A 17,277-nucleotide genomic window follows, 5' to 3' on the forward strand; every position below is an offset into this window, starting at 1 on the left:
ACAAGAGGAAGACGGTAGTTCAGAAATACAGTATTGATAAAGCCTCAAAAGTAAAAGCTTTGAATAGCCACGATTTGGATGATTTGTGTACGTTTGAACAAGGACACTTATCATTTCTGCTCCAAGCCTGTGCTAACCCCCTCCCCTTCCGATGCACTTCATTTGAACGAATGGATGAATTCATGAACGAAGTAATCCAGCCAAGCTGACCCCTCCCAATGAATGAAGGAAAGAATGAAGGAATGAACGCGCGAATAACGAATGAAAGGAAGAAAACGCTGACACCTCAAGTTACGATTTCTGCTCCCTCTGCTATCACCCTTACCTTTCCCAGTGCACATCAGTCGGACGAATGGACGCTGAGGTAACCCCCATCCAATGAATGAAGGAATGAACGAATGAATGAAAACGCTGACACTTCAAGTTATCATTTCTGCTTCATGTGTAAATCCACTCCCCTTCCGATGCACATCAATTGGACGAATGAATGGAGGAATGAGGTAATGCAGTCAAGCTGCTTCCCACCCAATGAATGAATGAATGAATGAACGAACGAACGGATGAATGAAAGAAAGAAAGAGCTGACATTCCCCACTCCTAATCCCCCCTTCCGGACGCACGACATCAGTTGGACGGCCCCGCCCCGAGTCGCTGCCCGGCTTCCCGCCCTGCGTGATCGCAGCCGTGCAGGACGGTGACGTCACGTCTCCCTATAAATACCGCCGTGCGTCGGCGCCTCACTTCCCACCGTCTTCAGTGCGTCAGGCTGCGCCACGTCCGCGGGTACCGCGGCCCAAAATCGTCCCGAACGAGCGCAGCGACCCGCCGTACGAGCCCTGTCGACGTCTGTACGTACAGGTAAGTGCCTTCTGGTCAAGGTTGTTCGGCCCAGGGCGTGAGAAGATCGGAGTTTGTAGAGTTTTTGGACGTTACGTCAGTTGGACGGGGGCGTCGGGGCTAAACCGGCCGGAAACAAACAACGACTCTGTCGGAATGCCTCGCTCAAACCTCGCCTTGTTAGCTCAGAATAGCACGGTAACAACGTCTAGAAGGTGTATCTGTGGTAAAAACCGGTAGTTTCTGTCAGGATTCGCGATTTTGGGGTGAAAATTTGCGTCGGTGTCAAAGTTTGCAGACGGCGGCTTGTGACTTTCATGTCAGTCACGGCTGACGTCACGCTGCGCACGTACAGACATTCCAATGGGCTGGCGTGACCACGTCTGTGAGCAGACAAAAAAAACTCGCTTTTCCACCGTTTTTTCTCACAAAATCTCGTCCAAAAACTACCTCTCTGTAAACTTTCGAAACGGGATGTGATTTCGCTGCGGTTTTTGTGCTCTGCATGGGGGATTTGGGTGCAGTTTTTGGGTGTATGCAAGCATCAGGTATGGCTGGCACCCCAGCATTGCGCGGGGATCGAGTTACGACAAGCGTCCTGCCTAGTCGGCCGTGGTCGCCTTGTTTTCAAGACAGACACGTCCGTCTCTGTGTGATCCGGGCGACCGTTTTTCACGCGGTGTTGCTTTAGCTACAACATGTCGTCCGTGTGCCTGGTCCATTGAAATGCTGGGCATGTTTTGGAGGGGGAAAAGCGGAACAGGGTTTGAGGAGGTGACCATGCATGCCACATCCCCAAAGTGACCTCATGCCGCGGCGGTGGCTGCACATCAGGAAGTCCCCTGCGGCTGGGGGCGGTACGTTTCAGACGGGGGCGGTTCGTTTTCAATCCCAGGAGTGGGTTTCAGGAGGAAGTGGGTGAAAAATGTCACGACTTAGCCCTGTGTCGTGTTGAAGATGACAAATTTCTGAGTATAGCAACTAATTAGCTTTAGCTGGCTTAGAAAAATACAAGCTAGAGCAACAAAACGTTCTTTCATTCATTCATCAAAAATGATGTGGGAGAGGCCTCAGGAGAATAGTCTCAGAGAAATTGAGTTTTATTCCAGACTCTAGAATAAGAAATAAGCTTGTAGGTTCATCAAGAAGTAAGCCAGCCCTGAAAAAAAGGTGATATACAACAAACACGACCACAAGTTTTAGATTGTCTTCAGCCAGAAAATTGGTCAAAATTTTCAAGTTCTTCTTCTTCTTAATCTTTAGGGTGATTGCCAAGGGAGCCCGCCCGGGTACTAAGTCAGCATATACTATTTGCTGGATAAGCTGTATAGAAGGATATTCTTTTTTTGGAAGGATGACAGAATTGCACTGTACGTGAATTCAAAATGTTATTTCCAAATCCTTGGTTTAAGTTTTACGCGAGAAGGGAAAAGGAAACAAAAATGCAGTTGGTTTTAAAAGAGATTCCATTACATCCTCCTAAAGCTTGTAGATAGACAACCCCGCACAACATGACACCCATAGTAAACAAATAGAGTGTACTGAGGGATTGTTCAGGCTGGATAACAGATCTTTGTTGTACCTTCACAGCCCAATGAGCAAAGTATACAACAAGACTTCTAATATACAAAACATTACACACTCAAAATCAATGATATATGTATCAATGTCTGTATGTTTGAATAGATATCAAACATGTTTAAAGTCCAACTTTGTATTTCAGTCAATACTTATGCGGGACTAATTGATTATTCAAACAAAGAGTAAACTGTATTTCTTTCAGCATCTATGGAGCTTGATACCTACTTATAATTGCAGAAAAAATGTTGAAACTCCTAGTGAAAAAAATATTGAAACTCCTAGTGAAAATAGAAGAAACCTACACTGTGTAAGTGGAGTTCAAACACTTTTCAATTTGTAGGCTCGAATTCTAAAACTTCAAGGTTTTTTTTATTTTATGATGAAACGCTATTCAGCTACTAGTATGTATTTTTTTTTTAAAGCATGCAGGGAAAAAGATGGCTGTTTGCAAAAGGTTTTCCCAAATTTCTATGTAGGATTTCTGATACATTGTTTTTGTTTTTTTGTAAGTGTATACTACTATAGTACTAACTTGCAATACTAGTATTACTACTACATGTAGAACTTGCTACATGTACTAAGAAAAGAGATGTACTGTTTCAACTTTCAAGCTCTAATCTAGGCTTTAGCAATGGGGAGTCTTCAAATCCATGGGAGTGAAAAACCACATGACACAAGAAATACAGCTGTAACTGTTTTACATGTCGACTTTAATTGTTGGGACGTGTCTCTGAACTGTTTGGCTGTCACTGTTAACATGAAAAGTGTGCCTGTAGGTCAAACAAATATTGTTATGACACTGACCCTTGTGCTGTGTATTGTAATTCTTATTTAAGTATTCCCAGGCAGTGCTTCTAAGCCTTTATTCTTTCTAACTCAGTGGTATTGTAATTCTTATTTTTTCACTGTAACATCTATTATATGACATGGTGAAAAGTTTCCTCTAAGCAGATGCAGATCTTCCGTTAGCAGAATTATTTTATAAAAATTATAGGCTAATAATACATTGATTTATTTAAAGAAATGATACTGTAAATGGGAAATGATACTGTAAATGCATTTAACTTTGTGTGGTTTGATTTCACAGTTTGGAGAAAATGGAGTGTTCGCATATTGGTTTTGAGTTCGCGTTTGAGACAATAGTAGACAAGGGGGTAGGTGGGCAAAAACATATATGGTGGTTTTTAGTTTGAGGCAAAGCTTACCGCAAAATACGCGAACATAAAACCAGCTAGAACATTTCTGCATTTACAGTATATATTGATTTATTTAAAGACTGGCCATTATAGACAGTCTAGAATAGATGCCACCTCACCCTAATCTATGGTGCAGGTCTAACTCAGGCATGTCAGGGGGCCTGTTTTAGAATTTCCTTGGGGGCATGTTTGCCCTAGAGCTGAGGAGTTGGCCTGTGCAGGCCGTGGGAACACTTACAGTCTGGCACCAACTTTCCATGAAAAATAGACTCTGTCTTCGCCTATACAGATACATGTACTGTATAGGAAACAAGAGTTCTACGACCTCATACCTTCGCGAAATGATTTTGACCTTTATGACTGACGTATTAGGAGTGTTTTTCATCAATCAAAAATCATACCAGTTGATCCTCCTCACCCAAATAACATAAGTTGTCCAAACCTCCTTGTTATGATTATGAGCTTAACAAAGAAGGTTATGCTAACATTTTTCATCAATAATGCAAATAAGCTCCTTATTAGCATAATTTGATTCAATGGTGTTCACATTCACACAACTTCTAAATGCAACAAGTATGAAATTGCCGTTATTTACTAGTATGGAATGATAGTAGTTTCTCATGAATTATGCAAATTAGGCCTACATTTGCATAATTTCTATCTATTGACATTCCTCTCTTCCTCAGTTACAAATGTCACATATTTGAATAGTCATATCATGGAACACAGCAGGTTTTTAAAATTGCCTCATTAATTATAATCTGATTTGCATAATTATCATCCAATCATACAAAGCATCACATAAGCTATCTACATACCAAAAATCATGACCATCCATCAAGCCCATCTCGAGTTATATTATTTTCTCATTGATTATGTAAATGAGGTTCTCATTTGCATAGCTGATATCTATTAATATTTCTCTCTTCCTCAGTTACATATGTCACATGTTTGCGAGTCCTATCATGGAAATTGATGAATGTATAAACTTTCCTCATTAATTATGCAAATTAGTTACTGATTTGCATAATAAGTATCCAATCATGTACATCATCGCTCAAGCTATGTACATGCAAAAAATCATGACCTTCCATCAAGCCCTTCTTGAGTTATTCCCTTTCAAAGTCTGAAGCAAAACCTACCCCTGCAGTTCCAAAAAAGTTGCTAGGGGGCCCAAGCCTATACCACTTACTCTCTGCCCAACGAGCTATCTACCACTTAAAAATCAGTTCCATAGCATGTCCACAACACGAGATATCATAACATGAAGTTCCGCTGCAGTACCGTAACAAGCCGATAGGGGGCCCAAAATCTAATCATTTTCAGGTTTCATCGAGACCTACCAACATACCAAATACCAAGACAATCCTTCCAAGAATTCTCGACTTATCGTGTTCACTAACAGACACACAGACATGCTCGGTATTCCCATGCTGTGGCACTGCATTAATGACTGTTCTTACTCATATAAGGCCGTGTATATCCAACTTTGGTCAAAATTTGTATGTTTCAGTCTTTTAATTGGTGTAAGGAGATATCTTTGTGGTTTGGTTTCACATGCTCCGAGTGGACTCTTCCAGGCTGGGAGTAGGTCAAAGTTGACGATTGTTTTCGTCTGTCAGCTGTTACGAGAGAACGAGCTGGTCAACTGTCTATTTTCTTTGCATGATTCTAAAGTAGACAGATGTGGCTTTCTGGTGCATAAGAATTTTTGGGGCTTGCAATTAAGGTGAATCCTTTTCTGAGCCCTTGTTTTAGTGCTTTAAAGCATTACTGCATGGGCAAGCCTATCTCTTGTATCTGCCCTACAGCTGGCTGATAGCCAATTTGTCCCTGGCAGCTGCAGTACATGTAACTGACGTTTCCTGCCTGCCTCATGACCCCTCATGACCCCTCATGACCAACTTTGCCCCCAATCTACCCGTATCAATATCCCCGTCGCAACCAGAACGCATAGTAAAGCATACAATTGAACACATTTTTACACTTTTCTCGTTAATTATGCAAAACACTTCGCCCAAAATCTAATCATCTTGAGATTTGCCACATACACACCGACACACCAACTACGACAACAAACCATCCAGGCGTTCTCGACTTATTCTGTTCACTAACAGACACACAGACAAGCACCGTCGCATAACCTTCTCGACGAAACCATTCGTCGCGAAGGTAATTAGTTGGAAAGACCTTGTGTATAGTACAAGACTCAACTACAAATATAAGCTTGTCCCTGCAAGCACCGACTTTCAGATTTTCTTTTTTTCTACAAACCATAAGAGAGTGGAACTCACTGCCGTGGCATACTAATTTGTACAAGCCCCGACAGTAGAGGGGTTGAAGGCCGCCCTGCCGTAATCCTTCGTTGCCTGACCACCCCCCACCCCCTTCAGTGATACCCCTTAGGGGTGATACGATGCAAAATTAGAAGACAACAAGTAGGATTAATGTTGCAAGTTGTTTTCATAGTGTATGACTTACATTCATTTGTACTTAAGATTTTTTAGTTCAATTCATCAAAAAGAAGAGCTATAATGTTCTTGGTCTGTTACACTGTTTAATTCTGTCCTCTAGGGATGTCCACTTAGGGGTGAATCACATGACAATGACTAATGGTAGATACCACTAGTATGTAGGGGTGTTAGGTTAGGATATGTTAACATTACATTGCATGTATTGATGTTTGAAATTGAAACCTCACCTGTTCTCTTTCCATTTGAAAAGAATACAAACATTATTCTATAACTTTCCCACAATATGAATTCTCTCATCCCCCATGCAAAATCTACGATTGTTCCCTCCCCTCACAAAATAATTGACCTTAAAAGCCTTTGCTCATGTATGTTGGATATCCTTGAACTTTTGTACTATGTTGTGTTACCCTAGTATAAACATACACATGTATGAGTTTCATATACCTATACTCTACTTACTATTTTCAAAATAAACATCTCCAGATGTAGCGTTAAGTTAAATGCCATGTGTATGTTTGTCATTTTCATACCAACAGTTTTGTTGTTTTACCCCAGTTTTTAACCTACGAGTTCCATATCGATATACATGTACATGTACTAGATATTTTACCTAAAAATAAACATTCTGTATACCTGCTTTAGGTATGCTTCATACAAATATATGTGGAAATGAATTGAAGGCTCTTATCTGTATATGTAAATTACATGTATTTTCATAAAGCGTTCAATTTTAACAAATTACACCCACTTCTCATCTTTCCTCACAGAGGCTTCTGGGTAGAATATCGCCATGGCGACCAGGGAAGCAGCGCATGAGGACCCTCGGTCCAGGTCCCCGGTGAAGAGTGAAGATGAGGGAGACAACGAGGTGGCGTACCCCGTCATGTGCGGAGACAACCAGGGACTGCTGGTGTGGAAGAAGTTCATCTGTCCGGGGATCCACTCCAGATGCATAAGGGTATGTTTGGATTCATTGTTACCCTTGTCCTGCTGGCGTTTTTTTATGCAATTTATTTCATTAATTTAATTTCTTAATCAGGTCATTGGCCCTTTACTTTTTCTGCACTGCTGTGGCATACATGTAGTTACTTCTGCATTCGGTGCGTTTCGCTGCGGTGTGACGTGTTCAGCTGAAAAATACCCCAAAACCGTACATATGCGGCATCCATATACAGACTCTGTAATGTGCAACCCATATATATATATCGTATGGGTCTAGCAGGACAAGGGGTAACTTAAGCACAGCCAGTAAGTAGGTACCCGATTCTGTCTGTACTCTAACTACATGTAGGATAGCACCCTGGCTAGTGGTGATATGCATGATCACTGATAATCTAGAGAAAGGTACCAAAAGTAAAACACGAACCATCAACAAAGGAACAAAAGACCTGTCTGTTACAGTGTAGGACACCAGACAAGATATCTTGTTGCAACAGTACAAGACTGGGTTCACTGAAGAAGGTAACAGTGCTGAAATTCCACAGGGATTGAACTACTTTTTTTCCCTACATACCGGCTTTGGTGTACACTAGGCACTAGGCAGGGCTGTCTCCAGGACCCGTCCCTCCATCCCAGGATGGAAATTTGCTTGTTGGGACAGAAAAAAACAATCTGCACTTCATGACAATGCAACTTGTGTTAAACAATGAAACTTAGCAACATGGGCTCCCAAACAATTAGAGGGACAGAAAAAAACCTGAAAGCTGCTAAGAAATCATTGTTTGAAATGTCAAGTCTTTTCCATTCTTTCACACTTGATAATGATTAGAATTTCATACAAAACTCCACATGCAGTTATTAACTCAGAACATGGACTTGTGCAAGTTGGATGTAGATAGACATCTGCAAGTACATGTACCTGCACAGCTCCAATGTTACCTGCACTAACCTGTATATACCCAGTACATGGACCAGTGCAGGTTAGGTGCAGGTAGACATCAGAAATACCTGCACAGCTCCAATGTTACCTGCACTAACCTGTATATACCCAGTACATGGAACAGTGCAGGTTAGGTGCAGGTCGACATCAGAAATACCTGCACAGCTCCAATTCTACCTGCACTAACCTGTACATACCCAGTACATAGACCAGTGTAGGTAGACGTCAGAAATACCTGCACAGCTCCAATTTTACCTGCACTAACCTGTATATACCCAGTACATGGACCAGTGCAGGTTAGGTGCAGGTCGACATCAGAAATACCTGCACAGCTCCAATTCTACCTGCACTAACCTGTACATACCCAGTACATAGACCAGTGTAGGTAGACGTCAGAAATACCTGCACAGCTCCAATTTTACCTGCACTAACCTGTATATACCCAGTACATGGAACAGTGCAGGTTAGGTGCAGGTCGACATCAGAAATACCTGCACAGCTCCAATTCTACCTGCACTAACCCAGGGGTTCATCTAAATCAGGAAAGAGGGGCGCTGCACCCTCTTGTTTCAGCCCAGCACCCCCTTGTCGAATTCAGATTTTAGCTTAATATGTGCATAAAGCCTTCACTCAGCAATCAATTCATTCATAAATACATAGAATTCTCTCCCTAGCATGTGTGTGCTCCCTCTTATTCAATTTTTCTAGAAAAACCCCTGCTAACCTGTATATACCCAGTACATAGACCAGTGTAGGTAGACGTCAGAAATACCTGCACAGCTCCAATTTTACCTGTAGTAACCTGTATATTCAGAAGGTATTTCAAGCCCTGTACAAGACACGGTTCACTTGAGAGGGTAACAGTGCTAAAACTCCATGTTTATAAGATGCACTCAAGTGTGTCTCTGAAAATAAATGCAGAGAATGGGATACACGCTAGTACAAACAGGAGCCTGGCCTTCTTAAAACAAGCAAGTGAACTCTAAATTACCACTTACACTGTGTAAACCTACAGTTGTCACTTGACTATGCTCAACAATAGAGTAAACTAGAGTTACATGTAAGTATTTGTGCTATATACACTTCATGCTAGTTTAGGGATAACAGGGTCTTTTTATAAATATGAATTGGTATTTTTTAATTTTTTAATTTTAGTTGAATGTGTGATAGTTGTGTGCTGATTTGTTAAAAATAGAGAGAACGCTAGTGACCAAAAAAAACCACCCCTTCCAATAAAATGGTATGGCTACCCTGTGACGTCACAATTCAAGATGGCGGCCACCACACATGGCAACGGATCCAACAAAGGTTTTGCTACGCAAAGCTGTAACTGTTGTATGCCAAAAGCCAAGTAGTGGAACAAGATTTCAATAGTGAATGCCTTGAGTATATGTATGTGCCTAAAGCCTCACCTTATTAGTTTCTTGGTCATCGAATTCTAGCAGGAACTTAATGACACTGGAGGCCAGGTAAGAAATGAGGTAGAATTAGAAAGAGTCATGCTGTCAAAGACCCAAATGCTATCATGTTAGGAGAGAATCAGTGAGGATTGTAGAAAAGACCACTAATCATGATTTTACAAATGAAGGATAAAGGGTGTTCAACAAATTGCATTGTTCTATTATATTGAAATGTCAGAATGCCCCTGTCAGTGTCACACATGTACATGTAAATCCCTTCTTTCTACATACAAATAAGAAAGTCTTGATCAAGTTTATAACAAATTACCTTGTTTAATTCCAGTACAACGGCATGATGCGGACCCCTTAAGAGTTAGTTGTCAAGCAAGAAATTGGACAGGATACTGTTGATAGTGTAAAAGATGTAGTCTCCTTGATAATTTACATACATGTAACACTCACTCACTCACTCACTCTCCGTTTTATCGTCCGTTTTTCCCCCGTGATGCGAGGGTTAGACTTGCTTGCACGTGTATTTGGGGGCTTGATGGCAGCTCGCCAGGCACCTCTGTCTGCTGGGTTGCCTTGTAGTGGGTCGAGGAAGTGAAGGTGGTAACAAGGTCTTGATCAAGTTTGTAACAATTTGCCCATCATTTTTGCAGTACAACGGCATGATGCGGACTCCTAAAGAGTTTGTTGTCGAGGCGGGGAAAGCTGGTCTGAAAGACTGGAAGAGAGCCATCAGGATCAACGGCACCATGATCAGGTAACGACTCAACTGAACTGGTTACTGTAATTCTTGAATGAATGAATGAATGAATGTATGAATGGTTTATTAAGAACAAGTGTAACATGGCAGCTAAAAGCTGAATTGCATAAACTGTACAATATCGCATTATCTTAAAAACACAAGGAAAATAAAACTGAGGTCTTGACATACATCAAAAAAACATCCATAACGGTTAAAAGGTTTCATGTAATACAGATCAAGCTAGACTTAACTTGAATCAACTTAACCTACAACTCTGTGCGAATACAAGATTCTAAAAGGGTACTTGAAGAAAACTAGTCTTTTCCCACTGTGAGTGTGATTAATTGTTTGTAAGTAAGCAAACTAGATAAGGTATTGGGAAGTTCTTGTAGCAGTTAATTCTGCACTTGATGTTTTTGAGTTTCCTTGTTCAAAGACTTAAAAGTTGAAGGAGCATTCCACTCTAGAAGCAGGTATTATTTTCTGATAGATTATATTTTTCGGGATACAAATGCACCTGACTTTTGGCTAAATTACCTCAGCTGTCTTTTCAACAATGATCCTTTTCTAAATCCATGACAGTGCCTTTCCCAACCTAAGGACACAATGTCTGGCCAAGCATGCATGGAATGGAACCCGTGACTTATCGATCTCATGTGTGCTAGTCTAGCCACTGGGCCATTCAACGCTACCTCTTTAAATATAGTTGACAATATTCCTCCTCTCCAGGCAAATGATGCAGACAGTTAACCTGCTCCAGCCTGCATATAAATAGGTTGAATTTTCAAACCTGAAATAGTAGACTTAAATAATAACATTTTCCACCCCCTGGAAGATCAACACCATAACAGATCTAGCCAAGCAGTCCACAAAAATAGCTTGGGTTTAGACTTAATTTTGATATAGTACTAGTAGTATCCAATATTTGATTATAAGTGCTGCCGGGGTCCCTTACAAACAGGGGTGGGTAGCAGTCGGTTAGATTATATATAGATTATAATATTCTCGTCTGTCCAGGCGAATGATGGAGACCGGAGAGCTGGACTACTACCAGCACGAGCAGGTTTGCTCCAAGACCTGCCGCAGCAACCGTTTCGACGTGCCGTCGGGCGTCGCCCTGCAGCTCAGTCTCCAGGCCAGCGGGCTCCGGCCTCCGGAGTTCGTACAGACGGAGGGACAGGGGATACCTCAGGTAAGGGGAGCTTTTTATTACCTTCCTACCTACCTCCTGGATTCTCTCTCTCTCTCTCTCTCTCTCTCTCTCTCTGTGCTTGCATGTGTGCAGGTGTGTGTGTGTGTGGAGCTATTTGTGTGTGTACTGTGTGCCACCTCCAATTGCCATGTTGCGATGTGTTTATGTTATACCGTAACTTGTAGATGAGTTTGTATTTTGATATCCTGTTGTAGATGGTTCCAGCAGAGAGACTTTACGCAGCAGCAGCAGCCCTTGGTGCCTCGGCACCCCGCTTCACTCCAACCTCTCCAACGCCTGTGTCTCCAGAAGGTAAGGAACTTCAACTCGGATGTTTTGTCTGTCAAAAGTCAGAATTTCTAGCCTGGGAGAGATTGCAGCCTGCTTCATGTTAACAGCAGCCAGTGGGCTTGATGCTGAAAGATTAAGTTGTAAATGTAAAATATGTCCATGTAAATCATTAATTGAACTAATTGTCAGATTGCAATGTCAAGATATACTCTATTAGGAACAGAGAGGGTTAAAACGGGAAAACAGGCTAGTAGTTTCATCATCATTTCAGGTTGCTCATAAGCCCACTGTGCCCGTCCTCCATAATGTTTAGTTTCCCACAAAGAGTGAGTAGAAAAGGGATGATATACGTTTGTGTGGTTTGGATGAGCCTTCTAGCAGATTCAGTAATCAAATATGTTGACTTGATTGTAGATTCCCTACTGTTCTGGTCTGGTATCCGCGAGGTCGGGGTGTTGGATGGGATCTTCACCTGGATATTCGACGCGCTGTCTGACTTACAGCAGTGTGTGCAGCACGGGTCATGCACTGCAGAAGGTTTGTGCTGAACTTTCAGATCTAAGTCTTCAATTAATTGCTGTACATGTGTTGAAGTGTGAAGTTGGGCTGCACATAACATCAGGCACAGGTAAAGAATTTTAGGTAGAGGTCTGGACTTGGAACAATTTAGCACAATAACCTACGTACACAGGAAAACCAAATGTTTATTGGGGCTTTTGATATCTTAGGCAGAGAACCAACTCGCCCAAGAGGATCTGTAAGCAAAGATGGCGCTGATTTCAACTCTCACACAATGTTTCTGATTTCAACATCCATCATTGTTTCTGTCTTTTTGCCTTTGTTTTCAACCTCTTGGATTGTAAGCTTTTCACAATCCAGCCCTGGCTTCAATGAGAGAATAGTCAGGGTGTTTTTTTTCAGTCTTGTAAGTTCTAAGGTACTACAAAGTCTGTAACACACTTAGAGGGCTATGTAAAAATAAAACTTTCTAGAGAGAGAGGAAGAGAGAGATGTCTGAACCACTATACATCAGCATTGATGCCTGCGGATGATTGATTGATTTGATTAGTTAGTAACTATTAGTGAAAGACACTTTTGTTACCTTGTACTGTACATAGAGGCCCAGATGCTGACCAGTGTTCTGAATGGCCTGGGCCTGATGGAAGAGGTGAAAGGTCGTCTGGCCCAACAGAAGACGGAGGCGGACAGGCAGGTCGAAGAGTACAACAGAGATCTGCAAGGTCAGCAATCTTCCACACATATCCTGGGTGAATATTTTATGATTACCTTAAACTAACCCAACTGCATGGGATGGACACACCCACTCACCCCCTCCAGTGGTACGACCCAGACATGACCTTACATGGGCCTGGTGCCAAATATGGTAGCCACATCCTGACCATATATGGCATGTTGCCAAATATGGTAGACCCACCCCTGATCATATATGGGCATGATGCCAAGTATCGAACAGCCCATCCTTACCATATATGGGCATGATGACAAATATGTCAGGTCCATCCCTAACCGTATATGGGCATGATGCCAAATATGGTACAGCCCAGTTTTGAGCAATTGTGGGCAACAATGCCAAATATGACAAATTTATTGTATCTTTCGAATCCTTCCTCTGTTCGAAAATATTGTCCATTGCTCCACATTTATTTAAAGAAAGCAAAAAGAAGGACTATTTGATATGATAATGGAATGTGCTACTTTCTGAAGAGGGGGTGAGTGGGTGCCCTGACTGTGACTACAACTCACTGCATGGAATCAATAAAACGATAAATAAGAAAATCAACGAATGTCAAATTAAAATACTGTATGTACGGTATTGTGTATTGCATATGTTTCTGTCAGACTGTATTTTGTTTGGACTAGTAACAACTCTGTAACGTATATGACTGAGGAAAAAATGAAAGATCTTTGAGATAGACTATTACTGAAAAAAAGCAACGATTTGTGTTATACAGGCTTCTATTTTGTGCAAAAGTCATTATTTTTGTTTTTTAATAAAGACAATCTAAAGAGCATGCATTAGTATAGTACATTGAAAAAACTCAAAAGGAAAACATTTTTGCATGGAATTTGGTATTGAGTAGTGTTTTCTTCTATATGTAGGTAGGAATTACGGTAGTAACTTTAAATGCAGAAATGTTTGCGGTGGTTTTATTTTCACGATGAACTCTTAACCGCGACCTTAATACCACCGCAAAAGCCATTCCATTGTGTGACTGTGGGGCTATTATTGTTTCAAAACCGAACTCAAAACCACCGTGAACACTCCATTTTTTCCTTTTATTACAAATTAAATCCCCGCGAACATTTCTGCATTTACAGTTTTGTATGGAGCAAAAATTTCTTGTAAACTGTAGGAAATTGTTGTTAGGAGTGTTTTCAATGCTTCTGTTCACAGAGCTAGAGAGACAGTGCGCCGAGAGAAGGCGACAGTCTCAGGCCTTGAAGCGCCGTCTCGAAAGACTCGAGAACGTTCTGCAGCACACCCCGGGACGAAAAAGGGCACGGGCACTATCCCCGCAACAGGGGGCAACCCCGAAACCATCCTCTGCCGTCACCGCGCAAACAAACAGGCACCTGTCGCCGGAGGCAGCCCCGCAGGATCTGAGCATGAAAAACGGGCACTCCGTGAGCTCTCCGCTGGACAGCTCGTTGTCCTCGAGTCGCAGCAGTACTCCGGGGCTCCACTACATGAACGGAGAATCAAACGAAAGAGAGGACCGTAAAGGAAGAATGATAGTGAAATCGGAAGTGAACTCCAGGTCTTCTTCTAGGTAGTAATAAGCATAAGCAATAAGATGTGTAAGCAATACACAGGACATTACAGCAAAACTTAAGTGTCTTTTGAATTTGAAAGACGATGCTACAGCAAAAGAAGCCTTTGTACTACATTGTAATGATTATGATAAGTTACTTAACTTTTGTTACTTAAATTAGGATGAAGTGTTCATTGATATGTGCAAGTTTGTAGCCTAGGAGTTAGGTTTTCTTTTGTGAATTCGGAACTAGTATTCTTGCCATGGGACCAAAAACAATGTTGTCTTCTTGTACTTTAATCAGACTTGTACCAGAGCAGTTTTGCTAAAAATATTTCAAAATGTACCATTGTGCATCTTTCAGACTGGCATATGTTACCAAGTGCCTTTTCAAGATTTAGTTTCTCTCTTAGTTAGCCTGGAAGCCAGACTGTTTCCAGGGCCTACACAGACGTGCTCCTTAGATACAGGAAAACTCACAGTTTTCCTTGAGGGATTGACAGAAAGTTTCCTTGGGGACATGTTGACCCTAGAGTCGAGGGGCTGGCCTGTGTAAGCCATGGCAACAGTCTGGTTCCCATGTTCTGATTTCTCCCTCCCCCCTCTCTTTCTCTCTCTCTCTCTCTCACTCTCTCACTCTCTCTCAAACTTTCTTTTTTAGGAAAGATTATACTTATGTTAGAGGGGTAACTATTGTAAATACTGTACAAAAGTTAAGAACCTTTTGTTCTGCAAACATGCATAGTTTATTTACTACAACTTAGCAAGTCATCATGGCCTATTTTTGATAAGTTGATGTGAAATACCTCCCGTCTTTTTAGAAAACAAAATTAGATTCTTACAAATTTAATGAAAGTCGTTAAGTTCTAAAGTTCCGGAAGGACCAAATGTATTAATATTAACCTCAGCAAAAAAGAAGAAAAATTACCAAATAGCTTTAGACCACCAAAATTACCTTAAAGTACATCTAGTACTTTTTGTGAAATGTTTTCACAAAGAATTTGTTTATTGAGAACATTAAGATACTACATAGTTCAGGTACACATACTTGTACAGGTTTAAGTGTAACGTTATATAAATGGTCAGGTAGTCCTTACAAAATGTTTGTAGAATCGGTCTCTAGTACAGGTTTGACAATATCAGTGGCCAGGTGGTCCTTATGTAGAGGTGGTCAAAAGTGCAGGTTTGACTGTATTTGATAAGATCATTATTTTCTTATGTTATTGTAAGCAATTGGACTTTTTGTGGTTTTGGCTTAAATGGTTAAAACCTGTATATACAAGTACAGTACATCTAAACTGGATGTTGCATTAATGTATTGAAGCAATAAGACATGCAAAGAAACCTCTGTACTTTGTCTGCAGTATAGTGCAGTATCTGGATTCTATTAGTGCCTTTCCTAAAGCCTGTGCCTTGTATAATCTTGTTAAGGCCACAGGAAGTAAATTTTATGGATTACACACCACGCAGACTCTAATCTAATGCAAGGGTATGAAAAAAACAAGGTGAGAAAAAAGAAAAATACAAAATTTTATGTCAAAATTGAAGCGTCAAAACATAGTATCACAACCTGCTAGTTTTCAATTTCTGTTTTGAAAAAGTGGTACTAGTGTAGTAGCCTTGCATGGCGTCGTGTTGACCTTTGCAGGAGGGGCACAATTTTTTTTTTTCAAAGTCAGTCGAAAACCAATGTGCCTGCGTTTGTCATCCATAAAAATTTACTTGCTGTGGCCGAAGCTACATTTAATATTATGTCAATATTGTAAGAAAGAGTTTCATTTTGTACAGTGCACTGGTTGCACAGAAGTTACTTTGTTACCATGTACCAACAAAAAACGGAGAAACATTACAATCTTGCATTGTATTTTTTTATTGGGTATTGTTAACTTATATACCAAATTGATAAGACGAAATAGGCACAGCTATAGTGTATTTACATGTAGTACAATCCTTTCTTGTTTGAAAGCGGCCTTACTCCCAATACAAAGTTGTAAGTGTACCATAGTCCAGAACGAGAATAACTATTATAACATAATACATGTATTTTATTGTATCATTCCACTGGTATGAAAGAGAATTGCAATCATCGGAATGTTGTCTGGAAAGTCTGTTCTGATTTTTGTCTGTGTGTGTCTATATGTGTGTTTTTGTCTCCTTATGTTTGTAAGTGTGTGTGTGTGTGTGTGTGTGTGTGTCTATAGGTGTGTGTGTGTGTCTCTATTTGTGTGTGTGAGAGAGAGATCTATTGTCAGCCTTTAAACTGTTGACACTTTTATCTGAGAAAGCATTGCAACACCCTATCAAAGCAATGAAACATATAATCAAGTAGATCCCACCAGACTTAGCAGGTCAAAGGTCATATCTGTATGTTAAAAGTAGCCTTAATGCCATCCTTGTAAGTTTATGGTGGATCCTAAACTCCCCCTACCAAAACTGGGGCTGAGCATACAGAACCCCATATAAACTAACTACCATGGCTCGCAGGTTATAACCAAAGTAGATTCTCTGTACATTAAACGATAGGTAGGAAGAAAACGTTGCAAGTTTACACCAAGCATCTGCTTTGAGATGAGAAATGTGTTTGCGCTTCTTAACGAGGCGTGGCTAAGCTTCTTAGTTAGTATTGAGTAGCCTGGGTGCCAGACTGTTTCCAGGTCCTTCATTGACCAGCTCCTCGGCACTAGGGTCAACATGCCCCCAAGGAAATTTTGCCACGGCCCCCTGTAGCCCAGTGCTGCCCGAAGGGGACTGGGGAAATAATTCAATGGGGATATATTGGCCGAGGAGCTGGCCATTGCAGGCCCTTGAAGCAGTCTAGCTTCCAGGCTAAGTATTTGCATACACGACAGGCTAAGTATTTGCATACACGACTAAACCAATAGTAGTGGGAAAGCCAGTGAGG

General features: G+C 41.1%; 1 protein-coding gene across 2 annotated transcripts; it reads left to right on the forward strand.

Annotated features, from left to right (window-relative positions):
* Nucleotides 1–697: 697 nt before the first annotated feature.
* LOC136423869 (glucocorticoid modulatory element-binding protein 2-like) lies at nucleotides 698–16,194 on the forward strand. Of its 2 annotated transcripts, none has more exons than XM_066412242.1 (8): nucleotides 698–858; nucleotides 6,856–7,046; nucleotides 10,030–10,133; nucleotides 11,136–11,310; nucleotides 11,526–11,622; nucleotides 12,016–12,138; nucleotides 12,720–12,842; nucleotides 14,018–16,194. In XM_066412242.1, exons 2-8 carry the CDS (start codon nucleotides 6,879–6,881, stop codon nucleotides 14,395–14,397), a joined length of 1,170 nt encoding a protein of 389 aa, XP_066268339.1. In that variant the 5' UTR covers nucleotides 698–858; nucleotides 6,856–6,878; the 3' UTR covers nucleotides 14,398–16,194. The 2 variants fall into 2 exon arrangements, with proteins under 2 accessions (XP_066268339.1, XP_066268338.1); XM_066412241.1 differs by having other exon boundaries at nucleotides 700–858; nucleotides 12,720–12,869.
* The last annotated feature ends 1,083 nt before the right edge of the window (nucleotides 16,195–17,277 follow it).

This window comes from Branchiostoma lanceolatum, chromosome 18 (genome assembly GCF_035083965.1).
Source record: "Branchiostoma lanceolatum isolate klBraLanc5 chromosome 18, klBraLanc5.hap2, whole genome shotgun sequence".
Taxonomy (NCBI): Eukaryota; Metazoa; Chordata; class Leptocardii; order Amphioxiformes; family Branchiostomatidae; genus Branchiostoma; species Branchiostoma lanceolatum.

Bases quoted from the DNA above. Each gene is read 5' to 3' on its own strand.
- LOC136423869 (XM_066412241.1), top strand. From the start codon at position 6,879: ATGGCGACCAGGGAAGCAGCGCATGAGGACCCTCGGTCCAGGTCCCCG. The intron at 7,047-10,029 runs GTATGTTTGGAT...TCATTTTTGCAG, and splicing joins TCCACTCCAGATGCATAAGG to TACAACGGCATGATGCGGAC. The intron at 10,134-11,135 runs GTAACGACTCAA...TCGTCTGTCCAG, and splicing joins ATCAACGGCACCATGATCAG to GCGAATGATGGAGACCGGAG.